Here is a 25483-nt window from a genome sequence, read left to right on the forward strand (position 1 = left end):
CCACAGATCACCGCGGTTTAAATCCCGGATGAGGGGGGTTTGTGGGTCTTGAAGTAGGGCACGTTACGTTTTGACCCACTACTCTGTGAAACCGCTTCCACAAAAAACTACATTTCCCAGACATATTTCGTGACCAGACGTTGACTGTTTGGCTCATCCTTCACCGGAGTCGAAATGCTTTCTACTGCATATTGCTGACAAACACTGGGGCTAATGAAATAATTATTGCACCGGCGAATATGAACTTTTTGGTGAGTTTCTAACAAATCAGCCGTAGGGAGAATTAAAGAATGTAGTCTATTGGCGCTAAACCGACAATATCTTATTTAATAAACCAAATGTTCTCTAGAATAGCCTAGATTAAAGAGGAAACAATCTGCCTTCTTAGACAAGACAAGTGGCAACCAGCTGCAGTGATGACCACAAAGTGTCCCTTCGCTGAACACTTTCTGAACGGATTTGATTGTGTTCCATTGATTGCTTCATATTTACTGTTCAAGATGTGAGGACCGCTTCACTTCTTCCGTGTTGGGATTCAGCATGGCGCAGGAGGAGGACGCACACAGCCTGGAGGCGAAATTTGTTGCTGCAGTTAAAGTGATCCGGAGTTTGCCTGAAGAAGGTGATGCTGCTTTATGCTCGTCTCAAAGTGATTGGACTGGTGTTCAGTTCGCATTATGTGTGCTGGACGATGAAGTCTGTACCTGTTTGTGTGTGAACTCTCCAGGTGATTGACCTACATGCGGAGCCTCTAAGAGCTGTCGCTCTATTGATAAAGCTGCTATAAGGATAAGAGCAGATTAACTGAATCAGTCATATCTTGAGTCTAACAAAGTTCTCTGTAGCTCACATGTATCTCAGCATAGCAATTCATGTTGCATCTTCAAGCTGTCTGTGTTCTTTTACTTTATAATTGCAGGTCCTTTCCAGCCATCGGATGACATGCTGCTGATGTTCTATAGTTACTACAAGCAGGCCACCTTGGGGCCCTGCAACATCCCAAGACCTAACGGCTTCTGGGACACGAGTGGAAAAGCTAAATGGTATAATATGGTCTGATCTTAATGCACACGTGATTGTTTTATTCCACCACTAAATTCCGAGTCGTTGCTAATGGCAACACAGGAGACAGACGGCAAGGTGCATTTGCATGTTTCACAAAAACTAACTAACTAATATGCATACTGTCATAGAATCTCGCTCCCTGTCCATTCAGAGCCTGTCAAATGCACTTCCCATGCCTGCTGTACCATACCACTGTTCCAAATCCATGGCTTATTTTAATAATGCAATACCCAAATATTACAGCACAATACTGCAAATATGGATAATCCTGCTGTAATACAGAATAGATTAAGTTTGGTGAGATTTCCACGTACTTCCCCTTTTTTAAAAAGTTATTCAACGTTCACTTTGCTCTCAGGGTTCAAGTGTTGAACTAAGACTTTGTGTTACCAGGGATGCATGGAGCTCTTTGGGAAATAGGACAAAGCAGGAAGCTATGAAGAATTATGTCGAGGACATCCAGCTGGTAAGTCATGCCAAGGAAAACTATAGCTGAAGGCAAACAATATGCGTAATAATTTTTAAGTTAATATACTTGGAATATACATCTCTCCTCACATTGATGCTTTTGCTCAGTAAGAAAAGTGTTTGTGCCCAATGAACAGTAAATATATGTATATGTATAATACATTATGTGCTTATGGAGGCTGATCATCTTCTAATACAAAATGTATATCACAAATGACACTTTAAAGACACTTTGTGTGAGGACAATTTATTTGAGTATGAAGCACATTATTTATCATTATTATTATTATTATTATTATTATTAATATTATTATTATAAAGCCAGAGTTAGTCTTTTTGATGGTTTGCTGTGAAATTAGCAGCGATATTCCCGTTCCCCGGAGGATGTTTCGTTGTGATCCCCTGACCTTTTCTCTAGTGTCACCGTGAGACTGACTTTTGAATTATCATAACTTTGATTATCTTGTACCTGTTCACCTTGTGCCGCCATCAGGTCAACATTTAGTTGTTTGATTTGACATCCCATCAGCCTCAAATGCAGTTTGTGTTTATTGCTAATTAGAACATGTTTGCATACTATCAGGCTAAACTAGGACAGTGTATGGTAAACAATACACTTGATAAACATCCTTGTTATTGTGAGCATGTTATGTTAGTACAGCCTCACAGAGCAGCTGCTAGTGTGGCTTTAATCTTAGTAATAAAAAAATGACTCACTTCATGTGTTGAACAATGGCAGATGCTGTTAAATAACAGCAGTCTGCTTTTACAAATTGCATTATGAATTTTTCACCTCACAGCATTAGGTCCTCCGGTTATCAGCTGTTTTTAATCAGCTTTAATTACCTGGTCCAGCAGATAAATCAGTCAGCCTTTGCTCCATGTAATTATGTCTTAACTGGTTTTCTGGCACCTGGTTTAAAGTTGTACCACACCTGTTCATGCAAAAGCAAGTGCTTTATTGTAACCATTTCAAATTGTTGTAAAAGAGATTGGGAGAATATGCATCAACATTTATTATTATTGTGTTGTCAGATTTTGGAGACCATCCCAATCTCGGATGAGGTGTCCGATTTGGTAGAGAAGCTGGGCAACTTCTACACAGAAGTCGACAGAGAAGGAGGAGGAGAAGAAGAAGAAGATAATGAGGTGGACCGGAGACCCTTCACCCGGCCTTTTGGAAACCCTGCAGGTAATGTGCAGTGATGCCATAGGAGCACAATACAATCCAGGGGGATGTAGTATACTGCTGTTAGGCATCTCTGTTAGTCACACAGAGGACATTTGTTCTAACACTGAGCCCGTCTTACTTGTGTTTTTATCACTAGATGAAATGGTCGAACAATTTTACAAACCGACAATGGAAGGCAAGTCTTTGGTGTTCGCAGTAGCTGTATACATTTATTTCAACGTCTTTACGTTGCTTTCATTCAGTTTCATTTGACAAAAGAGTGATACGTGTACATTGTGCTTGGCTTACACTGTAGGAACTGTAAGAAATGAGATGGTTAGATGAAACTTTCTTGTGTAATCTGTCATGTATGAGCTGTAGTTAGTCAGCGTGTTGGTTGTTGCCTTTTATCGTTATCTGTGGTATAGATGTAGTGGGCAGAAGCTGTGAAATGTTCAACTGTCAACTGTGAGTATGTCTTTTGCTTTGTGCAACTTAGAGAGTTCATGATGAGTGTTTCCCTCACCGCTCAGGCTATGGGGATCTGTGGGATGAAATACAAAATCTCGGAGAAATTGACAGCAGTGCTCACTGCACGAGTCTCTTAAGTGGCGAGGAGGCAGAGGAAAGCAATGCAAATAGTGAAATCGAGAGAAACGAGGAAAGTAGTGATTGGAGGAACAGTGAGGAAGAGGAGAATGGGGATGAAGAAGACAATACAGACAATGAAGACAAGGAGGAGGAAGAAGGTACCATATGTGGTAGAAGTTGTTAGTTGTGTTGTGCCGTGTTTATTTCTGCTGTATGGTTGGGCATTTTAACATTGGGGTCTATGGGGATTGACTTGTATTTAAGTGGCCATTTGAGTAACTGCAGTTTTTTTACTTCATATTTTAGTATCAGGAGTTTTTCCCACAATGTTACCCACTTGAGGTATTTGTAAGGGTGTAGAATCCACATAGTTTCCATTATAAGTAGATGAATGTAATGCATGTTGCCTCTGTAAACATCCATATACTGTAAATGAGAACAGAAGTGAGATAAAGAAAAAAGTCATTTGCAGTTTTACATCCAGGGAAAGATATGGCAAGACAAAGGGCACCAAAAAAAGAGCTGCACCCTATTGTAATGCTTTGTTATTTTTTCTCTCTCTCTCGCTCTCTCCTTCTCTTTCTCTTTCTCTTGTTCAGTCTCAGACAGGAGGCCTGACCCGAGGCTGCTAATGGTGGACAAGAGGTGGAGGTCTGACACTACGGGGTCCAGCAGCAGCATGGAGCCCAGCATGTCCTCCTTCACCAACGGGACACACAGCTCCCTCAACAGCGAGGTGGAGGAGGAGGAGCTGGCCTGTTGCATGGAGCCTAGTGTCCAGTATAACTCTTATATGCACTTTAATGGACACCTGAGTGGTTAGATTACACATTAATACAAAAAGTGTACACATATTTTTATAAATGTGTGTATTTTTTTTTTTTTTTTTATATATATATATATATATATATATATATATATATATTAAAATAATTACAAATAATAACTATGTTCTTCCAAAAGAAAATATAACAAACTAAATGTTTATTACATTGAAGAACAATATAATTTACCATTTTCTCCATGTTCAGGTCATACTGATGCTTTTCCTGAGAAGAACCATCGCTCCACAGACTCCGATAATGAGGAATTCTGTGACTCAATGGAACATCTGGCCATGGAAGAGGTGTGGCGTCCCTCCTCCATATGTGCACCACATCAAAGGATTCGTTTTTACATTGAGGCAAATATTGCTATTTACTTTCTTTCTGTGAGCTAGATGAGCTTCTTTTATCATGTAACCCGAGGCCAGAAAGCAAATAAAATATTTCCCAAAAATGTCGAACTATCCCTTAAATCACATCGACATTATTGAAATAAAGTCACAAATAGTTGCAATGTAAAATACAATAAATGTAATGTGTTCTGACCCAATAATGGCCATTGCCATTGTGGTCAACTTCTTTTCCTCCCAAGGGGCTGTCTACGTCAAGAATACTGTCAGCTGGATCAGGAGCTTCTTCAGTGAGGCAAAGGGATCTTTGGTTTGAGAGCAACACTACCCTTAAGGGAGGAGAGGATCAAGTACTCATGGGAGATTCCTACCTTAAAGAAGGGATTAGTGCAAGCCAGCACAACAGCTCCTTGTCAAGAAGAGGGAGAGGTGACCCTGTCCACTTTGATTTATGCTGACACCGTTTCCCTAATTTGTTTTTCTTCTAAAATGTGTACTCATATCCTCCTCCTCTAACATTTAAAGGCATTTGATACACTGACGCACAGCACTTTTCCACAAAAGTTGCACTTTGTAGCAATACATGAGTAGTGTGTAGATTTTCGGGAGGATCGATTAGCAGAAATGGAGTATAATATCATTAAGTATCTTTTCTTTAGAGTACAATCTAAAATAAAATAAGAATCTTTGTTATTTTCGTTGCATTAGAATGAGCCGTTTCTCTCTACATACTACATGCATCTCTTCACTGAGCCGACAAATGTTTCTACGGTAGCCCAGAATGGCAAACTAAACGCCTGCTCTCGAAGAGGGCCATTCAGAGTTTTGTTGACCACCGTATTTCTCCTACATGCTTGTCATCCCAAAGTAGTTTCAGTTGGTTTCAATATGCAACCCCACTGCCCAATCCTACACTAGACCTTTTAAGATGTCACTTTCTGACTCCTGTTTCAGGTTCGCAGTCGCCGAGGGCTCCCCGCACCTCTCATCGGTGTGCCAGTGTCAATACCGCCTGCTGTTGTGTGTCACAGAGCAGACATTCAATCAGCTCTGTCAGAGGAAACGTCAATGAGCAAATAGCTGCAGCTCTGCTGCGCCTGCAGCATGACATGGCCACGGTGTTGCAGAGGCTGCACGCTCTGGAGGCACTTACGGTGTCACAGGTGAAAGACCAGAGGTCTTAACCCCAGTGTGTTCACTGAAATGTACCATTGTTGATTACAGTCTGCGGGACAATTTATTATAGATTTATTCATAGATTTCTATATTTTGACATTTTTCAGTCTAGATCATCTTCGCCATGGCAAGAGGACTCCCCAACTGTAGCACAAAAGGTCCTTATAGATTTCAATTTAAAATGTAATATTGTCATGTTTTTTTTATACTTAATTTCATGACTGAGTTGTGTCCAAACAGCAAACAAACAGTCCTTTGGTTTCTGTTTTTTTTTTTAAGTTCCTGAGACCATCTTGGTGGCCTTTTGCCTTTTCTCCACTCACTGCGCTGTTGACTGCACTCTGGCCTCTGATTGCCCATTGTCTCGTCCAGCTTTATTTACAACGGAGGAGAAGGTGAGCAAAAAATGCTGTTATCATATATTACTTTTTCTTTATAGCCATACTACAAATTGCCAAAACTCAGTTTCATCTTTTCACCCACACAGGAAAATCCTCTGAATTATGTCAACCATCGGCATCAATCAAAGAACATGAAGATGGAATTGTTGCACTTTTGTCGCTTTGTGGCTTTCTCAAGCCCCTTCACAGACGGAGTATAATGAGGCTCCAGTAGAAATGTAGAGGCTACATTAGATAAATGAAGAGTCAGAAAGGTGTGCAAGACGTTGCAATATAGTGTAGCATTTTGACTTCATGAATACTTTTTATGTGTTTTAAGAAAAGGAAGATTTGTGTATTATATTTTCTTTGTTACAGAAAGCTTAGCATTAGATGGTGGTCTTATTTATGGCATACCAGGAACTCAATATACACATAACTCACACCAATAAGTCAACTATTTATTGAAATGAATTCAGGATTATACAGTAGCTGTTGACCTTAAGCGATTCCCCATTGTCATTGCCAGTTGTTTTATTTATTGTACATTTCATTGTTTATTTAGGTTTCTTTCATGTTTTGTCAAACTTGTTTTTCTCATTACTAAAAACTTTTATATTGTTAGAATTATAAAAATCATTGAGGTTAATTTATTTTTAGACCAAATAGAGATGGTGACCAATATTGTATGTACATGTAAAAGTATATTTATTGTATGGCTTCAGTGCAATAGTATAAAAGAGTGCACCTTTGTTTAAAGTGAAAAACGGAGAAAAGACAATCCATACATGCATTCCAGTTTCTTGTCAGTTGTACAGTGACAATTAAGATTTCTCTGAAGAAGTGTGGTGCTTTCAATAAAGTTTTTCATAAAGTTAAGTAGGTAACGCATATTTTGACATGCAATAAACACATTATTTGGACAAACACATTTATTGTGGTGAATCTTTGATTTTGAAGTTCAGAATTGAAATAATTGGCTGAAAAGCTGTAACTGCTTGTGAAATGGGTACACGTGCTGGGACATATAGGTGTTAAGTATAGTTTATTAGATCGCACTTATCAGTTTAGACTGATGTACATTTGCTGACTAATATGTTCAAGTGTTACATTAAATGAAGATGATACTTAAACGGAGTCAGAAAAGGAGAACAGTAAACTGGGGCGCGACACGATGTACGTCATATCCGGTTTATTTGCAGCTACCGCTGAAGTTCGCAGTTTCAGTTGCTATGCCTGCTACAGTGAGATAAGAAAACTAAATACAAACCTTTAACCCTCGAGGACAGTGGCTTAATTTGTGCAGCTCAACGTCCGTTGTGTACGAGTGAGAATTAGACATGTTTTCCCTGTCAATGACTGTCCAGCCACAGGTAAGAAAGCAGGAGACGCGAAGGCCAAGCTAACATTAGCACTGTTGTTGTTTTGGTGCAAACTTCGCTCGCTCTCTCAAGTGACCTCTGTCGACCTTTTGTTACCGTTTGGAAGACGTTCGTGTTCACGTCAGTGGACATTATGTCAATATAGTTATCGCTCTGTTTACGCGCTATTAAATAAAGACCGTTGGGAGAAGTTTCTCCTGATGGCAGCTAACGTTAACGTAACTGTGTCTGTTTGTCCTGACCTGAGACTGCGTCAATTAGCGATATGTTATACAATACAATACATCCTCATATCACCTTGCTACTTTGTTTTCCATTTAGAAATAACTGGCGTGTAAGCTTGCATTACGTCAAGTTGACTTTGTACCACCAGCTCGCCGATGAACTTTCACCTTTTGACTTCATGTGATCATAGGTGACTGTCCCTCTTAGCCACCTCATCAATGTCCTTCACTCTATGAAGAGCTCAGTGGGCAGCAGCAGCAGCGCCTCCTACAAATCAAGAAAACACAAGGAGCAAGCCTCAGACTCCGAACGACACAGCACAGAGGTACACACATTCATTGGAGTTGCTGTTCCACAATAATCATGTGAGGAATATAAATCAAATATGTTATAATGTATGTTTGCAGCCCATGTGGAATCTGCGTGAGCTTGGCTTATCAGACCTGGGAGCACAGCAACTGGATGAGCTGGTGAACAGTGTGTTCCCTCGCTTGAGTCCACAGGAGACGCCACTTTGTTTGGGTGGACAGACAGCCTGGAGGACCTCACATCTTTCTACACACTCCTTTTACTCCAATAAGCATGGTGAGAATGCACATTGGTGATATGCACAGGTCTCCCATACTGGAAATAGTACTACTTAAATAAGTGTGGCTGGTGCTTTTTCCTGACTCCTTAGCAAATCAACATGCCAGGACTTCACAGTTTGGAAGAAATTCGATTATTGTGTTTCACTTGACTGTTTATATATATTTTTGGATCAGCTTAGTTATTAGTTAACCGTCTTAACAAGTATTTAGGGCCTCTGCTACCAATCTTTCCCCAGGTTAGCTCAAAGTTAAACGTTAAGCCTTGTTCTCTGTTCCCAGGCTTCTCGTGTGGTGCAATGCCCATGTCTTATTCCAGGCAACACCCCATGCTTCTCCAGTCTGTCTGCACAGAGCTTCAACACTGGCCCGGTAACTATAGATCACTATATAATATTTTTGTACTAATCCAAAGCTTAGGGCTGCACGGTGGTGTAGTGGCTAGCACTGTCGCCTCACAGCAAGAGGGCCGCGGGTTCAATTCCCGGTCGGAGCGGTCCTTCTGTGTGGAGTTTGCATGTTCTCCCCGTGGCAGCGTGGGTTCTCTCCGGGCTCTCCGGCTTCCTCCCACAGTCCAAAGACATGCTGCAGGTTAATTGATCTCTAAATTGCCCATAGGTGTGAATGTGAGAGTGAATGGTCGTATGTCCCTACATGTGCCCTCGATGGACTGGCGGCCTGTCCAGGGTGTCCCCTGCCTTCGCCCTATGTCAGCTGGGATAGGCTCCAGCGCCCCCGCGACCCTAATGAGGATAAGCGGTATTGAAAATGGAAGGATGGATGGATAATCCAAAGCTTTGCATTCAGTTGTTCCTAATAAATTACTAACATTGGTGTGTATGTTGTTTGACAATGATATAAATAATATTACTGAGAGAGTGTGGCCTATTTTTACATGTACATTGTAGATTTACAATACTTATGTTAATCTTGTTAAGTTATATGCTGAGGAAACATGGCTAGCTTTTTAAAATATTTAAACATCAAATGCTTACCTCATATTTCAAGTGTGGGTTCCAAACAGAGGCTTTAAAACTTTAAAGAGCAAAACCAGACGACTGCAGTCCGCCTCTGACCGCGCCCAGGACTCTGAGGGATTCACACCATCTTTTATGAAGGTAAGTACTTTAGAGATGTTCACATGCTTAAGCAAATCCCTCAGCATGTAATGCTATATGCTTAATGTGCTTATTATAGTTAACATATCCTACACATTGTGTCTAGCATGAGTGACGGTGGGATTGAAGTGAAGCCGTATTGTCGCTTTGTGAATACTGCCGACCAGTCTTACCTTGTGCGGCAGGGTTTCCTAACACGTGACAAGGGGATAGAAGTTGACAATCTAGACAGTCTGGTTAAGAAGAAGAGTCTACCCGAGGGGCAGCAGGATGCTTTCAAGAGCGGCTTTGCTGAGGGTTTCCTGAAAGCCCAAGCCTTGACACAACGCACGCAAGGCAAGTTTTAATACTAACAAACTTAAATTGAGTCGCACAATCGTTATTCCATTATAAGAATTAAACATGGCTGATGTATATTTTTTGTGCTCCAACTGTTCAGACTCTTTTAGGAGGACTCGTCTAATCCTGCTGGTGCTGCTTCTTGTTGGGCTCTATGGCCTCTCCAAGACCCCTTTCATATCGGGTAAAGGCTCTCTTTCTTCTCTAAAGCTGCTTTTAATTTCATATCACATGTAAACTCCCCTCTAATATGTTAACATTTTAATATGTCAATAATAAAGTCCATTATTAGCCTGCTAAACTAATCTATATATCTTGAACATGGATTAACCCTTTTCTGCTATTTGCATATTCTAACCTGCAGTAAGAAAAGCACTAATATATATGCGATCAGTTGTGGTTCTTAAATAATCCTCAGTAACAGGCAAGTGTGTGTGAGTTTATTAACTGTGCCATGCAGTGTGATTTCGAACTTTAATCTAACCATTTTGGATAGTACGGTTCCGAACCACAGCAGGCCTGGACTCTGCAGTGGACCCCGTCCAGGTGAAAAATGTGACATTTGAGCATGTCAAAGGGGTAGAAGAAGCGAAGAACGAGCTGCAGGAAGTTGTGGAGTTCCTGAAAAACCCAGAGAAGTTCACAGCCTTGGGTGGAAAGTTGCCAAAAGGTATCGCTATCTCTCACTGTGCATTTTCTTTAATTCGGTTCAGGGAGCTTGTTTTTGTATCCGGGTCCCATTCTTCGTCATCCCTTTCTCTACTCTAGGCGTTCTACTGATTGGTCCTCCAGGGACTGGGAAGACGCTACTGGCCAGAGCGGTGGCAGGAGAGGCCGATGTGCCATTCTACTACGCCTCCGGGTCCGAATTTGACGAGATGTTTGTTGGAGTGGGAGCCAGCCGCATCCGGAATCTTTTCAGTAGGATTTAAAAAATATTTATAATAAAAATTAGAATTTGTCCTTGCTTAGTATGTAGAGTTGACCACTCCTGGTACACGGGCTGCATGTTTGTGGCAACACAAGTAATTGGTGTGAATTTATATTTATTATTTACTTAACTTCTTCCAATAGAGAAATGTCATTCAAACATCAAAACGCTCTGCTCAATTAGGACATGCCCCCTTTTACTTTCACCAGTCAAACCTGACTACATTAAATATATACTGTATACAAATATAATAATATTCATTGTTTTCAAGCTTTTCTCTACTTCATTTATAATTTGAGCTTGAAACTTTATTCAAACTATAATTACACTATGTAGTCAAACTACAAACAATAGTCCACATTTTTTATACATTATTTGTATTTTTCAACTTTTAAAGCCAGCAATAATACTAAAAGTCTTGAAATGTTTCAGACGGATTTTGTTTCCCCGTTCTTCCCTTTGTTGGAACCATGTCAGATCAGAATTTAAGGTGCCTCTGGTGACTTAAACATTGTAAATGGACACGCCCCTTCCTAAAGGCCTGATCTCCTTAAACCTTATACTCTAAGTCACCAGGCCAAAGTGCCTTCTCCCATCATACATTTCATCTTATGAAATAACCTCCAATTCTGATTTGGTCTCTCACTCTTCTTTCAACTCTTGCCTAAGATTCATTCTCCATTCAGACCATAACATGCTCCATATCTTTCATACTTAATGAGTACAACTTTGAAACATTATGTGTATTTTTAAACTCTTAAAGCCAGCAATGCAGTTCAGCCTCAGCTTTAATGAATTGCTCTGCTGAATATTGTGGTACATGTGTTGATTTCTATATTTGTCCTTCTGCTGTTTGCTAGGGGAGGCTAAAGGCAATGCTCCCTGTGTGATCTTCATTGATGAGCTAGACAGTGTGGGTGGGAAAAGGATCGAGTCTCCCATGCACCCTTACTCCAGACAGACTATCAACCAACTGCTTGCAGAGATGGATGGGTAATCTCTAAATATATCTGTTGCATTTTTACACTTAATGAGTGAGATGTTTTAATTTAGATTTGGCAATGGACATTTGGCAATATGGTGGGTGGGGATGTTGCAATATACTGGTATTGACAAACATTATCTTTAGAAAATTAAATATCACTATGGTGTTTATAATACACATGATGCATTGTGTAAACAATCCAACTCTCAAAGCAAGGGTTAGTTATCTTTAAAAAAACATTTATGTAATATTTGTTGAAATTATCTATCAATACAATAATAATACAATACATGTCATTTAGCTGACGCTTTTATCCAAAGCGACTTACAATCATGTTACATTCATACACTGTAGACACAGCTACAGGGAACAATTCAGGGTTAAGTGTCTTGCTCAAGGACACATCGACTAGGGTGGGGATTGAACCGCCAACCCCCTGATTGAAAGACGGGCATGCTAACCACTGACCCACAGTCGCCCACATCAATAAAGATATTATCATCAATAAATCAAATGCTCTGACAAAATAAAAACATCTGCTATCTTTGGCTGTCGCAAGACTTTAATAAGTGTGGCCCTCAGTTGACAGATCATAAAGAACAGTTTTTAAGGAGAGCCGCAGCATTGCAGACACTGACTTTTACCCTGTGCTATTATTTTGTAGGTTTAAACCAAATGAAGGCGTGATCATTATTGGAGCAACCAACTTCCCAGAAGCTTTGGATAAGTATGTTTGTCTCTGTTTCTTGCTATAGCCTGTCAAAATGTCAGAGCTTGCAATGTACATTCTTGTTGAGCGTTCCTTGATAATAACAACGAAGGAAGTGCAACCCTGAGGCTGTTTTGAATGCAGCGACCCGGATGCTGACAGTGTCGGCCCTTTTCTAACCAGTTGATCTTCTTTTTTTTTTTAGTGCCCTGATCCGCCCAGGACGCTTTGACATGCAGGTGACTGTACCCAAACCAGACGTGAAAGGACGCACAGAGATCCTCAACTGGTATCTGAAGAAGATTAAAATGGATCCAGGTGTGAGATCAGAATCTGCTAATTCTAACAATATTTTCACTCTCGAATGCTTTGTTATGGTATGTGATATTGTAACGAGACGGAACTAACAATTATTTGTATGCCTGGGCTTGGGGGTCCTGACACAAGAGCACAGCACATTGGTATTTTTTTAAGTTGACATCTTAGGCTGAATGTTTACTTACTTTACTTACCCAGTCTGAGGCCTGGACTGATCTTTGTTGATGCGATATCTCTGCAGCTATTGAGGCCAATATCATTGCCCGGGGCACAGTGGGCTTCTCTGGCGCTGACCTGGAAAATTTGGTCAACCAGGCTGCTCTGAAGGCAGCAGTTGATGGCAAAGACATGGTCACCCTGAAGGAGCTGGAGTTTGCTAAAGACAAAATCCTCATGGGTGAGTAATTAGGAAGATGTGCTAGTTGGCAAAGACGGACCCCTTTCTTGTTTCCCAGCAATTGTAAAAATATGAATAATCTTTCCATTAAACCGTATCCTGATTTTCTCTTTTCATCTTGCATGGCTTCCTTTTTATAACTAGCTTCACTCTAATCAAAGTCATTTTGAAAATGTTGCTATAATTTAATTCATACCTTTTCTTTTCTTCAAGGCCCTGAGAGAAGAAGTGTAGAAATAGACAAAAAAAACAAGCTCATCACAGCGTACCATGAATCGGGCCATGCAATCGTGGCTTTCTACACCAAAGATGCCATGCCGATTAACAAGGCTACTATCATGCCCAGAGGCCCCAGTCTGGGACATGTAAGGAAACCTTGGGCTTTTAAACTAAATTGTTAAACTCTGCATATTAAGTTTTAATAACAGGTCTGGTGCAAACTGTCATTACTGCGTACATCCTCTCATCACAAATCTTTCTTGCTTGATGTGTCTCGTCAGGTGTCCATGCTCCCAGAGGACGATCGCTGGAGTGAGACTCGCTCTCAGCTGCTGGCCCAGATGGACGTCAGTATGGGCGGCCGTGTAGCAGAGGAGATTATATTTGGCCAGGAGTACATAACAACTGGTGAGAAAAATGTTTTGATATGAGGGGTGAATGTAGGAAACTCTTGATTCTCTAAAATGAGGATATGTGGTTGACTGGTTGGAATTCTTCTCCAGGTGCATCAAGCGACTTCGATGGTGCCACAAAGATTGCTAAAATGATGGTCACCAGATTTGGAATGTGTCAAAAGGTAAGTTAACTTATGGGCTGTAAAAAGAGAAGGCTGTTCATAGCACAGGTTGTCCGACAATGCTCCAGCTATCAATAAGTGACAGACTATAAATAAGTGACAGGCAATTCTCCACTCCGTAAAAGCGTCATTCTTTTTGGCGATAGGGTTAGAAAATGTTTCCTGCTGTCTCCTGGAACAGGTGATTTTGCAGCAAGCAAAAAAGTGGTGTTTGTGTCATATGACCCATTTTAAATCATCTGTTGGCTTTTAACATGCTTCAAACTATCGTTAATATATCAGCCTTTAAAATCCACTATCCGTCGACCCCTAGTTTATTTGTACTGAATATGCATTGCAGTCTACAGTTTAGCTATAATTGTATGTACATTGATGTGTTTGTTTTCCCTTCCTGTCTACCAGTTGGGTGTGATGACCTACACTGACATGACAGCCCAGAGCCCGGAGACACAAGCAGCTGTGGAGCATGAAGTCCGAGTATTATTGAAGGTCTTTTTGATGCTAAACCCAAAACAACTCAGCAATTCAACCAGCCTTGTCAAACCTTTTGTTTCTTACCACCGTCTCTCTTGCTGTCCCCAGGAGTCTTATGAGCGTGCCAAAGTCCTGTTGAAGTCTCATACCAAAGAGCACAAAGACCTGGCAGACGCTCTGCTCATGTATGAGACACTGGATGCCAAAGAGATTAAGCTGGTCCTGGAGGGCAAGGCCCTGGAGACCAGATGAAACTTGCAAGCACATCAACAATCAGGGGGTAGCAACAAGGGGAAGGGGTCAGATTTGTAGAGCTCAGGGGTCACTTCATGAGCAGTGATGGTCATGGTCTGCATTCTCAAAGTCTCTGGATAAGTAAGTACTCATGTGGGACTGTGTCATATCCTCACGCTGTCCCCTTCGTTTAATCCCATCGATATTCCCAGATAGGTAATTCTGTCATGTGCCACTTAAACAACAGGTACATGTTAAGGAGGTTGCTCAGGTCACTTCATCAGTTGCTGGGAGGAAATAATACATTAATGTAATTATGCACCTCAAACAGAAAAGCAGCATGTTAAATATTGTTAATTTTTGAATAAGGAGTTGAAATTTGTTTAAAATCTGTTTAGTCAGGTCTGTTTAGACCTGTTGATGGGAAATGCTCATCTTTAGCCCAAAGAGCTCCCATGTAATCATAATAAAATTATAACTAAATCTCAACTCCTATTTATCACTTGTCTTCCAGGGTTTGTGTTCATATGCCATTTGTCTAGTATATCTTCAAGGTCAGGCGACACTCTCCACTTCTAGCTTGTGTGTCTCTTAGTAAGAACCAAGAAGTGTCACAATGGCGTGCTGCTCTTTGACGTTCCATCGGATTCTTCGAGATGATCGGAGGATCGTGTATATGTATTTATCTACACCTACACTCTGTGTATGTCCCTGTTTCTTATTTTAAATGGTGGCCTTTTGGGAATGTACTGTTAAGTGTTTTGTTTTTAAAGAAGGAAGTATATCAACAATTACTGATGCTCAGATTTAAAAAGCATGCAACATCTTGGGATAGCGCATTGGGAACTTTACGATTTTAAAGTTGCAATGTTGGCCTAACCTCAAGATCAGTTATTGATTGTTGATGTCTCCTTTGTCATTATTTCAAAGCAGATTTCTCACATTTGTGCGCTATACCTTTCTGTTTCGACACATTTAGTGCAGTGGAAGAAAGATGCCAATCTTTAATGCCTACTTGCAAAGCTGTAGAAAGGAAGTCTAATTGTCAAGTGAAATTCTTGACTAATGTGACATTTATTCAACACAGATTGTGGGTAGAAACATGCAGTTATGCCTCTTAAGATGTTGTTCAAAATGTCAAGTGAATAGTTGCAGCAGTGTATGTAACCCATATTTTAGAATTATTTTTAATTGAAAGTATAACTCATGTCAAGATTTCCACCAGCATATGTACTTCATGTTCCCTTCTTTTTCTTTTTTTTTGCTTCAAATTGGGACACAAGTTCTTCAGTTTCTTGGCCTTTTATTCATGTTTAGCTGTATATATGATTGGGATGTCATGGGAACATTGTATATAAATGTATAGTGATGCTTTTATGCTGAGAAGTCATTGAATGTCTCTCTGCTGTTGATTGACAATCTCTCAACGATGGATGTGGTTAATGAATGTTTGTGCAGCTGAGATAAATAAAAAGAATCCCAAATAATGTGTATTGGGTCTGAGTCGGAATGTACTTAAGATGTATTTTTGACATAACTATAAGATTTTGCATCACATAGCTCAATTGCAAATGATACACTTCTGTCAAGAGAGAATCAGATAAAAAAAACTTTATTGTTAAGTTTGACACAAATTATCACAATAAGTATTCAACTCAAACTGAAGTTAAAACCATTAATTATACTAAGATACAAAAAAATCAATAGTATATCCTTGGTGTGTGTTTTTAATTGTGGACTTCTTTGAACAATGTTCTTTGAACAGAAAATTCCCACAATGATTACACCCGTAACATGTTCTCCATGGCACCTTTTTGCTTTTGATTGATGGTGTCAGTAGTGTCATTTATTTGGTCCAATATCTGTAGATTGGGCACAAAGGCTTTGGGGCAAATTTTACATAGTGGCCAAACACTGGAATAACAATTTCAAAGACAACATCAGCATACATATTACCCAGAAATACTAATTGCGTTTGTCTATATGAAAAAAAAATATCAAAGAAAATAAGAATTTATTCATTTAATTGAGTAGTTTAAAAAAGTGTATTCATAATTCTTTACTCGCAAGTATGATAGTCTACCCAGCAACCCCCCCCCCGCCCCCCTCCCAACGGCAATGCCAGCCCTCTATAATTACGCCCCATAGGCCCCAACCAGAGTCAGAAACACTGGAATGAACACTAAGCCATGGAGCAGCCCAAATGTAATCACAAGAAACACAATTTTGAAGAACGTCCTAAAGATGTAACTCCCAGACATGGACAGTACCACCACCCCTAAAATAGTGGACAGTGCTCCTTGCAGTATTGGATAGCCTAACTGGGCCAACGCATCAATCACTTTCTCATTGGCATCACTCTTGGAGCTCGAGACAAAAGAGTACGAAATATGTGCTGAGAAGTCGACAGAAAAACCAATGCACATGACCAGGTTGATCATAGCGATGGAGTCCAGGTTTACGCCCCACAGCGCCATAAAGCCTGTCACACCAACCAGGACTGAACAAATTGCAAAAGCCACCCACAGGGAACAAAGAGGATTGGGTATCAGGAGAAGCGAGACGACCAGCATCACAATCACGGCCACCAGGATTGTTTGAACGGTGTTGTCCATGATGACAGTATACTGGTCAAAGTAGATGAAAGCAGGGTGGTACACCAGGAGCTCTAATGGACTTTCCTCTGCTGCTTTTCTCAGTCCAATCATCAAGTCCTTCGTTGTTGTGTTGCTCAGCGTCTGAACAAAAAAGCGAGAGGCCTGAATCTTATAGTCTGCAGTGAAGTTGATGTCTTGTTTGAACATGGAATTAAAGTCTAAGAAATGTAGCAGATGTGTTTGAAAAGCCTCTTGAGAACCTATATTGAGATTGGTTGCATTTGCATGTTGGAGAAAGGAAAGAAACCAAGCAAAAGTCCCATTCACAAAGTTTAAACTCTCAAAACTTGAAATGCATGAACGCAAATGCTTCTGTTCATCTTCATCCCAGTACCGTAGGGGATGCTTCACTGCTAACATCACGTTATAGCTATATTCAGAGAAGTGTTGCCTTTGATTGTTGTAGTATTCTACGATGTAGGAATCATTCAAAGCCAGATTCTTAATGTCGAGTCCCTCCTTTAAGATAAAACAACCGTAAACACTAACAGCTAAATAGCCTGCGTAAAAGACAAAAACACAAACTTTTATCCATTTGTGGGTCAGAAATGGGCCATAGAAGCGCTCAAACATGAAACTCAGGGGCTCAGTTTCCTCTTTCTCAGTGACCCTATCGTAGCTCCCCCCAACACAGCACATACTGAAGGCTTTTGAACTTCTAGAAGGTAAATCTTCTGGGATTTTGCCACAGGTGAACCAGTGCTGGTTCTCTGCCTCTCTCTTTCCGTTCAAAGCCATACACGCCCCCAGGAATGTGATGCTGTACAGATAGCAGAAGCAGATAGAAACTCCAGAGTACAGGCAGAAGGACCGGACTGAACCGAAGGGCGAGCTGTAGCCCAGAAAGAGAGCCAGAGCGTCGGTCACCGTGGTGATGGAGATGGAGACGGCAGCATCCTTGTAGGTGTCGGCCAGACGGTCGGGGACGCTGTCCAGAACGCGGGTCCTCTGCCAGCAAGAGATCATGATGAACATATCATCCAGTCCAATACCTTTGGGTTGAAGGAGAACATTTTTAGCTTATGACTCTTTCCAGTCTTGTGTGCAAGGCTAATATTTAGGAGTGTGCAACACTAAAGTACACAATCAACTGAAGTGGGGCCTTATCTTGTGACTTGTGTCTTTTTGAAAAGCCTTTGTCAAGATCTTTTAAAGGACTATACCACTGTGTTTGAAGTGTAAACTTCTTTGTATTTTGTTTTCAAATGCAGGCTATGTATAATTTTACTTCTGTTCAATGCAGTTTTCCATTCATTTCTATTCATTGTGACAATCAATTGGAAGACTTTTGAACTGAAGTTGCATTATACCTCACTGCGCAAATTACTTCTGCATTTCTTTCGTTTTTTATGATCTGGCCTAAATAATGCTCACACCAAACATGAAAAGGATCAGCATGTCATGTCAATGTATATTTTACTTTTTAGGTTAACAGGAAGTGATATTGTTTTGAGAGTTCTCTAACTTTGATGTGTCCTTGGACAATGACACCTACCTAATATCATGAAAGGACAGGAGGCAACTGTCATGACAAAAGTTTGATCCAGCAACAACAGCGCACCAAAACCACTCAGGACTGCCAGACCCGTGGCGAGCACCCCACAGGATGCCACCCACACTTTTGTCCTCACATTATCCAACCTAAAAAAAGAAAATCTGAGATGAAAAAGAGCCACACGTACAAATAATATATCTTGTAACATGTTCAGCAGATGTTCTACCAACCTCCAACATGAAATGATTGAAAATGTGATGGCGGTGGCATAGGTGATGGAGAATAAATAGATGACGGATGCTGGAGATTTTCTAAATTCCCACTGCATTGACATGGAGGTGGAGTAAGACACCTAGAACGATTATTAATACATTTAATAGAAGCTGATTAATTAAACAAAAAGATGTTCATTTAAAACAAAAGAGCGTACAATTCTGCCTACCTGAATGGAAGTTGATGATTTGTTTGAGACCAAATTGATGAAGCTTTCCAACCAAAGGTCGGTCTTTGTTTTGTTGTCCTCACGTAAATAGTAATGGACCTGTAATGCTTTAGAACTTTCAACCACTGAGCTCTCCTCGTACACCTTCACACTCCCTAGACTTAAATATAGAGGAATATTCCTAAAATCAGAGTAATACCATGGATATGTCAAATTAACTGTATCTATATTGTTGGCACTGTATTCAATAATATCTAAAATGTCATTGGAGGTGCAGGATCCCATCACCTCAGCACAAACATCAGCATATTCAAATGACCGGTTGTCAAAATACACTATCATACTCCTAACTTCAAAGTCCAAGTCTACAATGTGCTGGAGTGACTCCGCAGTCAGAATATTCCTGTCACTTGTAGCTATGAGAGTTGCATAATTCCCATCCGTGCTCAGTCTCAAACGTGAAAACATGGAATCGTTTCTTGGAAAGGTTTCTTGGATATATTTCCTCTCCAGCTTGGCTTGTCCATCGAGTGGTGTGAACTGCTCTTCGATATCGTTCGACATTCTGTCCTCCAGGAGATAAAATCCGCTCCCCAGACCTGCCGAGAGAACAAGAGGGGCGATCAAGAACCACCAGGGATGGGAACCAATAAAATGACCCAACATCTCATAGCACATGCGTAGAGGTCTCTCTATGCAATTCGTGCGGAGTCTGGCCATAGCTGCAAAAGAAAAACTACTTTGGGGATATAGAAGAGCTGCTCCTTTTCTCATGAATTTCAACATTAGAGCTGTGAGGACAACTAGCTGTATTTATTGTGCGTGAGATGAGATTTGCATAATTACAGGGTTGGCTACTGTTGGCTGCAATGAACAGAGACTGATGAGGTTTGAGGAGGACCTCAGTCAAAGAGCCTATTGGAGAACAGCTGGTGTAGTACGGCTCACTGGTTCTATTTCAATACTGACCCCCAGGTGATTCCTTCTCATTGGTGAGGTAACATTATACTTTTGCTTGAAGATTGGTGAAATGTAGCAAAGGCACAAAACAAAGACCTATTATAGAGTGGATCTTTATTTCCTTTGTTTTCAATCAGTCAGTTGAGAGTCATTTTCTATGGTCGACTTCCCTCTAATTCCTCATCCACCTCTGCTTCAGGGTAAACTGGCTAACAATAGCAAATGAATATGTGCCTTGATTTTAAATAAACAAACCATGTACACAAAACCACATTTGGTGTAGTTTTTCTAAATATTTAAAAGTCAGTGGACAAAATAGAAGCCACATGATAAAGCTTTTATTTTATTTTAATTTAATTTAATTTAATCATTATTATTATTATTATTATTATTATTATTATTAATACTTTTTTTTTGGTGACAAATTCACAACGTAACTTCCTGACAAATAAAACACAATTTATTTATTTATTCATTATTGTAAAGAGAATGTATACATGGTATAAATGTGTTAAATTGAATTGATTTAATTTAAACGGAATAAATAAAACTACAACTATATTCAACTCTATTGATGTAAGTTACATAGAATACAACGTAAAGTGCACAACCAAGTCTACAATAATATAAAAATATAATAACACACTGGTGACATATTCACTTTCGTTTTCAATTTCGTTTTTATTTTATTTAATTTTCAAACCACGTGAACCTCCGTGACGTCACGACCCCGTCGCAGGCTGGGCGGAAGTTGCGTGACCAGCGGGCTGTCATCGGAGCTGCTAACCGCCTGCTGCTCGCACAAAACAAGTGAAATTCATCATTAAAAGCGTCGCAAAGTGCCAGTGAGACCAGCTCCTCCGGGAATATGGAGGACGACGTGCTGACGACTCTGAAGCTGTTGATAATTGGCGAAAGCGGAGTGGGAAAGTCCAGGTGTGTGTGTGTGTGTTGTGTCGCGCGCTGTTAGCTAGCCTGTCGTGAATGTTGACATTCTTCTCGTTATGTAAGTGTGTTCCCCGTTGCTCAGCTGTTGTTGCTGCAGCTAGCTGGTAGTGTTACCGATGTCCATTGTTCTGCCAGTTTAGGCCAAACTGTTACTGGGAACAAGTTAACCATAATAGCTGGCTAATAACGTCATGGTCACAGAGGCAGTTTCACAACTTTTCACTGGTGTTTTGTTTTGCCGATGAGAGAGGATGCTGCTGCTCATGTCATTGTCAACATACACTGTATCGATGTTATGACCTTCCTGTAACGTTGTTGGAGCCTTTAGGAAACCCATAACAGCATTTTATTCTGTATGCCCATGCTGTCTTTATCTCTCTCCACAGTCTCCTCCTGAGGTTTACTGAAGACACCTTTGACCCAGAGCAGTCTGCGACAATAGGTTTGAACTCACTCACACGCAGACTTGCATCCACGTGTATACACAGATTTATGGACTTTCTCTCTCTCTCTCTCTCTCTCTCTCCTCTTTCTCTCGTGGCTGACCAGGTGTGGATTTCAAAGTAAAGACACTCGCAATAGATGGGAACAAAGCAAAACTCGCCATATGGGTAAGACTGATGTCATTAGGTGTTGTCAATAGTATTCCTTGTTGTCTCAGGAAAAACATGATGCACTGCAGGGTTTATCCACAAGATGGCGACATTGCAGAGACATAATCACAGAAATAAAACAGATTCAACTTTCTTTCGTGACGCATCAAGTCCTAATGTCCAACTAAAGCACAACATCCACAGCGAGGCCATAACCGACTCCCAAATACACTGCATGTGTTTTGTGCTGGAGGATACCAGGTCTCAAATACTTCTAGAAAAATACTATACAATAATTGCACACATTTCATAATGTTCCATTTAATTACATGGAAATGTAACATGCTAATAGTGTTCTGAGGAATAATTATCTCAAGTAAAACATCTGTAAGGAGTTCTCAATCAACGACTGGTTAGTGCACCTGTTGTTCTGAAGTTTGCTGCCATGCATTGATGTTACGTGTCTTTACTTTTGTAGGACACAGCCGGACAGGAAAGGTTTCGCACCCTGACACCCAGCTACTACCGCGGTGCACAGGGAGTCATACTCGGTAAGCAGTGATGCTCATAGAGCCACATAACCTGTTCAACTCCAGACCTAGAGACAATTTTCTCTTTCCAGTCAAATAATCACATACACTCTCCACTTTTTGTAGAACTTATTCGACACATTATCTTGTAAGTTACTTTGGATAAATACTGGAAATCAACAGCCATTGGACAGCTGCAGTGTCCTGTTAAAATTTGTTATGAATACAATTTAACAAAGAAGATTTAATCATACTTGTGTCAAATATTCTCACTAACTCCTTTTCTCTTTTTTGCATGGTTTTGACAGTATATGACGTCACAAAGCGTGAGACTTTCACCAAGCTTGAAAATTGGCTGAATGAACTGGAAACCTACACCACACGCAACGACATTGTAAAGATGCTTGTTGGGAACAAAATCGATCGTGTGAGTGCTGCTCATCCAATACAAGTTATAGTTGTTACTGTCCCATCAGGCCATCACCATGACAGGTCTTGTCATATATGTTCAGAATATGCAGTATAAAGGCTGAAAGTTGGCCTTCATGTTAATCTTGTTTTTATCTTTAATGCTTAAATTAGTCATATTAAAACATTAAAAAACACACAACTCTAAAAATCCTGGAAGTGTTTCATAAATGTGGTACTTCACTTGATGTTTTATCCTTTACCCTGTGTATTCCACATAGAGAAAAAAACACATGGGATATCTTTTTATTTTTCAGGACGACCATGAAGTGGACAGAAATGAGGGGCTGAAATTTGCTCGGAAACACTCCATGCTTTTTATTGGTAAGTATCCATGGAAGAGTAAAAATCAGACACGGCCACTTAAACTAATAGAGCCATAACATGTGACTTGCTGTGGAGATCCACTTAAACCTACCATACTGTGCTTGAAAGACAGAACTGTAATTGTGTAGTTGGAACAAGTCAAGACCTCACTTTAAGGCTTGCATTTAGTTTGGGTTTGTTGCGTTGTTTATACTGCTTTGGCGTTTCTGAGTCTCGCACGCTGAAATATGCGGCTACTCCAGAAGAACCGCATTAGGATTAAAATCTAGTGGGCTTTCCTTTATCCGATCCATGTCTACATGTGTTCCTGATTCTCATCTCCAATCTGCTCATCTCTGGGAAATTTCGTTAACATTTATGGAGTTTCCATTTTAGAACGGCTAAATTATGGGGTTTTGAAAAGGGCTGGGCAAGAAGATGACGTGGATTTAATCCGCTGTGAGGATGTATTCACCCCACAGATTAATTTCATTCTTTATATGTCATGTTTGTCAACACATGTATATTTTAAAATCTCTCTCATTAGTTACTATATTATATATATATATAGGCTTTTTTAGATGATCTTATACATCTTAGCAACCCTCTTTCCTTTGTGCAGAGGCCAGTGCAAAGACCAAAGATGGCGTCCAGTGTGCCTTTGAGGAGCTTGTGGAGAAGATCCTCCAGACTCCGGGGCTTTGGGAGAGTGAAAACCAGGGTCAGAGGGTCCGTCTGGGGGACCAGGAGCCGGGCGGTGGCAGGGCATGTGGAGGTTACTGTTCCATACCCTGAAACTGGACAGAAGGAAAAAAAGCACCAAAGTGATAGGAATGACTACAAACCACAAACATAGAGTAAGGGGGGGGGGGTGAAGGAAATGGATCAATACTTTCTTCACTTTAAAAAAAGTTTATTGTTGGGAGTAGTTTTGTCCGACGAAAGGACTTTGCCGTTTGCACACTTCCTTTTCAATCATCATCTGTCACTACTTTCTGTTTAAAACATGAATGAAAGGATAATGCAAAAATAACCTCTCGCCCGAAGGAAGTATGGTGTTTTAAATTTACATGACAACGCCACGTGTACGTCATACGAGTATGTGTCTGGTTTGAATTTAGCTTATTGGCAGCAGTGATTCTGTTGTGCATTAAGGCATCAGGTTAATAGCGTAGTGCCTATTACATGAACCAATTTGTAGGTTGCAGTACACATGTTTTCAAATTTTACCCCAAATAGTTCATTAAAATCGAGACAGAAGTCCCCTGAAGAGCGCCGCTTATACTTAGTGAGCTCTACATGTCTGAATTTAGCTGCCGAGTTACAGTTAAAATATTCTAAAAGACATATATTTGTCAGCATTATTACATAAATAACACATCACTTGGGTTTCGGATGGCGATGGAAGAGGCTTGTTTTCATGTGTGAGTTTGAGTGATCTGTCATAATGCACCACAACACTGTGAATGCTCCCGAATAAGACCTTTCACAATGGACCCCGGTTACTGATGCCACTTTATTTGTACTCTTAATCCAGTCCGTGCTTCAGTACATATAGAGGCTTTCAAATGAACCCATTTCCTGTTTTTTTCTCTTTCTCTTTACATTGAAAGATCCAAGACGAGTAGTCGACTTGGATCTTTTTGGATTTCTTGCAACTAAACTTCATTTACTTTGCATTCATGACCTGCACGATAATTTCCACGAGTACAAATGTAACGTTTACAGTAATAGAGCTCTTGCATTCAAATATATTTTGTTGCCTATCTGATCTGGCAAAATGGCAAGTTTGTACATTTAGTCTCAGCTTTGCTCTCTTAAGCTTGTTTTCTTCCCATTTATTTATCAGTTTCTGTGTGGTGCTGTGGTCCATGTGATGTCCCACTCACTTATTGAAGGCATTTCTCACACATTATAGTATGAGAGCATTCCTAAGAGCTTCCTGTCCACAGTAAAGTATTGATTTGATGTATTGTTGCTATTTGTTTGAATTCCTTTTTCTTGTTTGAAATCATGTCAACCTTTTTATTCCCGTTCTTCTTCCTGTTGCGTTTGCTGTACGCCTACTTGAATCATATTCAGCAACATGTTAAATTGATATCTGCCTTAACATTGAATGACATGTTCTGGACTTATGGTCCAGTGAGGGTTGTATTGTTTCCAACTGAAATAAATGACAACTTCAAGATGGGGTCCCTCAAGACTGATTATTTACTTGCCATTTGAGAGCTGCCATGACGTGTCCATGTGTGTAGAAGCCCATCTCGTCAAACGTTGTTTACAGTGGAACGGGAGTGAGGCGCTCTTTCCATGATACGTTGTGGATGACTCGCCTGTCGCACGTGCAAGACTGAAAATATTCTCTGCACAAATTGTCAAAAAACAGACCAAAACCGGGAGTGGAAAAATCTTGGTAATCATGTTTTGTAAATTAATCCCAGAGGACTGAGTGTGATTACAAGCTTATGTTTGGTGTCAGGATTTCTCCAGATGTAGGACTCTCACCGCATGTGGACATGGCATTGTCCCTCGGCTGATGGTGTTCTCTATATTAACAACGACAT

General features: G+C 40.4%; 4 protein-coding genes across 9 annotated transcripts; 3 read left to right on the top strand and 1 right to left on the bottom strand.

Moving 5' to 3' along the window:
• Positions 1 to 115: 115 nt before the first annotated feature.
• LOC117746959 (acyl-CoA-binding domain-containing protein 5A-like) lies at positions 116 to 6952 on the top strand. Of its 5 annotated transcripts, none has more exons than XM_034556318.1 (14): positions 116 to 251; positions 501 to 622; positions 920 to 1043; positions 1459 to 1531; positions 2569 to 2725; positions 2862 to 2900; positions 3238 to 3453; positions 3895 to 4113; positions 4327 to 4478; positions 4712 to 4898; positions 5424 to 5632; positions 5753 to 5803; positions 5925 to 6040; positions 6133 to 6952. In XM_034556318.1, exons 2-14 carry the CDS (start codon positions 541 to 543, stop codon positions 6143 to 6145), a joined length of 1638 nt encoding a protein of 545 aa, XP_034412209.1. In that variant the 5' UTR covers positions 116 to 251; positions 501 to 540; the 3' UTR covers positions 6146 to 6952. The 5 variants fall into 5 exon arrangements, with proteins under 5 accessions (XP_034412209.1, XP_034412211.1, XP_034412210.1 ...); XM_034556320.1 differs by having other exon boundaries at positions 4327 to 4421; XM_034556319.1 differs by lacking the exon at positions 2862 to 2900.
• A 229-nt stretch (positions 6953 to 7181) lies between these two features.
• yme1l1b (YME1-like 1b) lies at positions 7182 to 16011 on the top strand. 2 transcript variants are annotated; one of them, XM_034555772.1, is made up of 18 exons: positions 7182 to 7398; positions 7823 to 7957; positions 8040 to 8217; positions 8502 to 8591; positions 9228 to 9337; positions 9523 to 9673; positions 9777 to 9860; positions 10173 to 10346; positions 10445 to 10597; positions 11468 to 11600; positions 12257 to 12319; positions 12507 to 12619; positions 12861 to 13016; positions 13230 to 13381; positions 13517 to 13643; positions 13739 to 13812; positions 14215 to 14301; positions 14395 to 16011. In XM_034555772.1, the coding sequence occupies exons 1-18, from the start codon at positions 7366 to 7368 to the stop codon at positions 14536 to 14538; spliced, it is 2157 nt and encodes a 718-aa protein (XP_034411663.1). In that variant the 5' UTR covers positions 7182 to 7365; the 3' UTR covers positions 14539 to 16011. The 2 variants fall into 2 exon arrangements, with proteins under 2 accessions (XP_034411663.1, XP_034411664.1); XM_034555773.1 differs by having other exon boundaries at positions 7221 to 7398; positions 10191 to 10346.
• Positions 16012 to 16655: 644 nt separating this feature from the next.
• On the bottom strand, positions 16656 to 19834 carry LOC117746361 (patched domain-containing protein 3). Its single transcript, XM_034555440.1, has 4 exons — positions 19115 to 19834; positions 18903 to 19024; positions 18673 to 18818; positions 16656 to 18169 (listed from the first exon to the last, which is right to left on the bottom strand). Exons 1-4 carry the CDS (start codon positions 19832 to 19834, stop codon positions 16656 to 16658), a joined length of 2502 nt encoding a protein of 833 aa, XP_034411331.1.
• A 958-nt stretch (positions 19835 to 20792) lies between these two features.
• On the top strand, positions 20793 to 25107 carry LOC117746856 (ras-related protein Rab-18-B). Its single transcript, XM_034556181.1, has 7 exons — positions 20793 to 21010; positions 21409 to 21464; positions 21572 to 21633; positions 22094 to 22166; positions 22454 to 22572; positions 22871 to 22937; positions 23542 to 25107. The coding sequence occupies exons 1-7, from the start codon at positions 20943 to 20945 to the stop codon at positions 23712 to 23714; spliced, it is 618 nt and encodes a 205-aa protein (XP_034412072.1). The 5' UTR covers positions 20793 to 20942; the 3' UTR covers positions 23715 to 25107.
• Positions 25108 to 25483: the final 376 nt, after the last annotated feature.

Source organism: Cyclopterus lumpus, chromosome 17, assembly GCF_009769545.1.
Source record: "Cyclopterus lumpus isolate fCycLum1 chromosome 17, fCycLum1.pri, whole genome shotgun sequence".
Taxonomy (NCBI): domain Eukaryota; kingdom Metazoa; phylum Chordata; class Actinopteri; order Perciformes; family Cyclopteridae; genus Cyclopterus; species Cyclopterus lumpus.

Coding starts and splice junctions, on each gene's coding strand:
- LOC117746361 (XM_034555440.1), bottom strand. CDS start 19,834: ATGGCCAGACTCCGCACGAATTGCATAGAGAGACCTCTACGCATGTGC. Junction 18,819..18,902: donor TCAATCATTTCATGTTGGAG/GTTGGTAGAACA, acceptor TTCTTTTTTTAG/GTTGGATAATGTGAGGACAA. Junction 18,170..18,672: donor CTGTCCTTTCATGATATTAG/GTAGGTGTCATT, acceptor TTCAACCCAAAG/GTATTGGACTGGATGATATG.
- LOC117746856 (XM_034556181.1), top strand. CDS start 20,943: ATGGAGGACGACGTGCTGACGACTCTGAAGCTGTTGATAATTGGCGAA. Junction 21,465..21,571: donor AGAGCAGTCTGCGACAATAG/GTTTGAACTCAC, acceptor GTGGCTGACCAG/GTGTGGATTTCAAAGTAAAG. Junction 21,634..22,093: donor AAGCAAAACTCGCCATATGG/GTAAGACTGATG, acceptor TTACTTTTGTAG/GACACAGCCGGACAGGAAAG.
- yme1l1b (XM_034555772.1), top strand. CDS start 7,366: ATGTTTTCCCTGTCAATGACTGTCCAGCCACAG. Junction 8,592..9,227: donor AGAGCTTCAACACTGGCCCG/GTAACTATAGAT, acceptor TCATATTTCAAG/TGTGGGTTCCAAACAGAGGC. Junction 11,601..12,256: donor CTGCTTGCAGAGATGGATGG/GTAATCTCTAAA, acceptor ATTATTTTGTAG/GTTTAAACCAAATGAAGGCG.
- LOC117746959 (XM_034556318.1), top strand. CDS start 541: ATGGCGCAGGAGGAGGACGCACACAGCCTGGAGGCGAAATTTGTTGCT. Junction 2,726..2,861: donor GCCTTTTGGAAACCCTGCAG/GTAATGTGCAGT, acceptor TTTTATCACTAG/ATGAAATGGTCGAACAATTT. Junction 3,454..3,894: donor AGACAAGGAGGAGGAAGAAG/GTACCATATGTG, acceptor TCTCTTGTTCAG/TCTCAGACAGGAGGCCTGAC.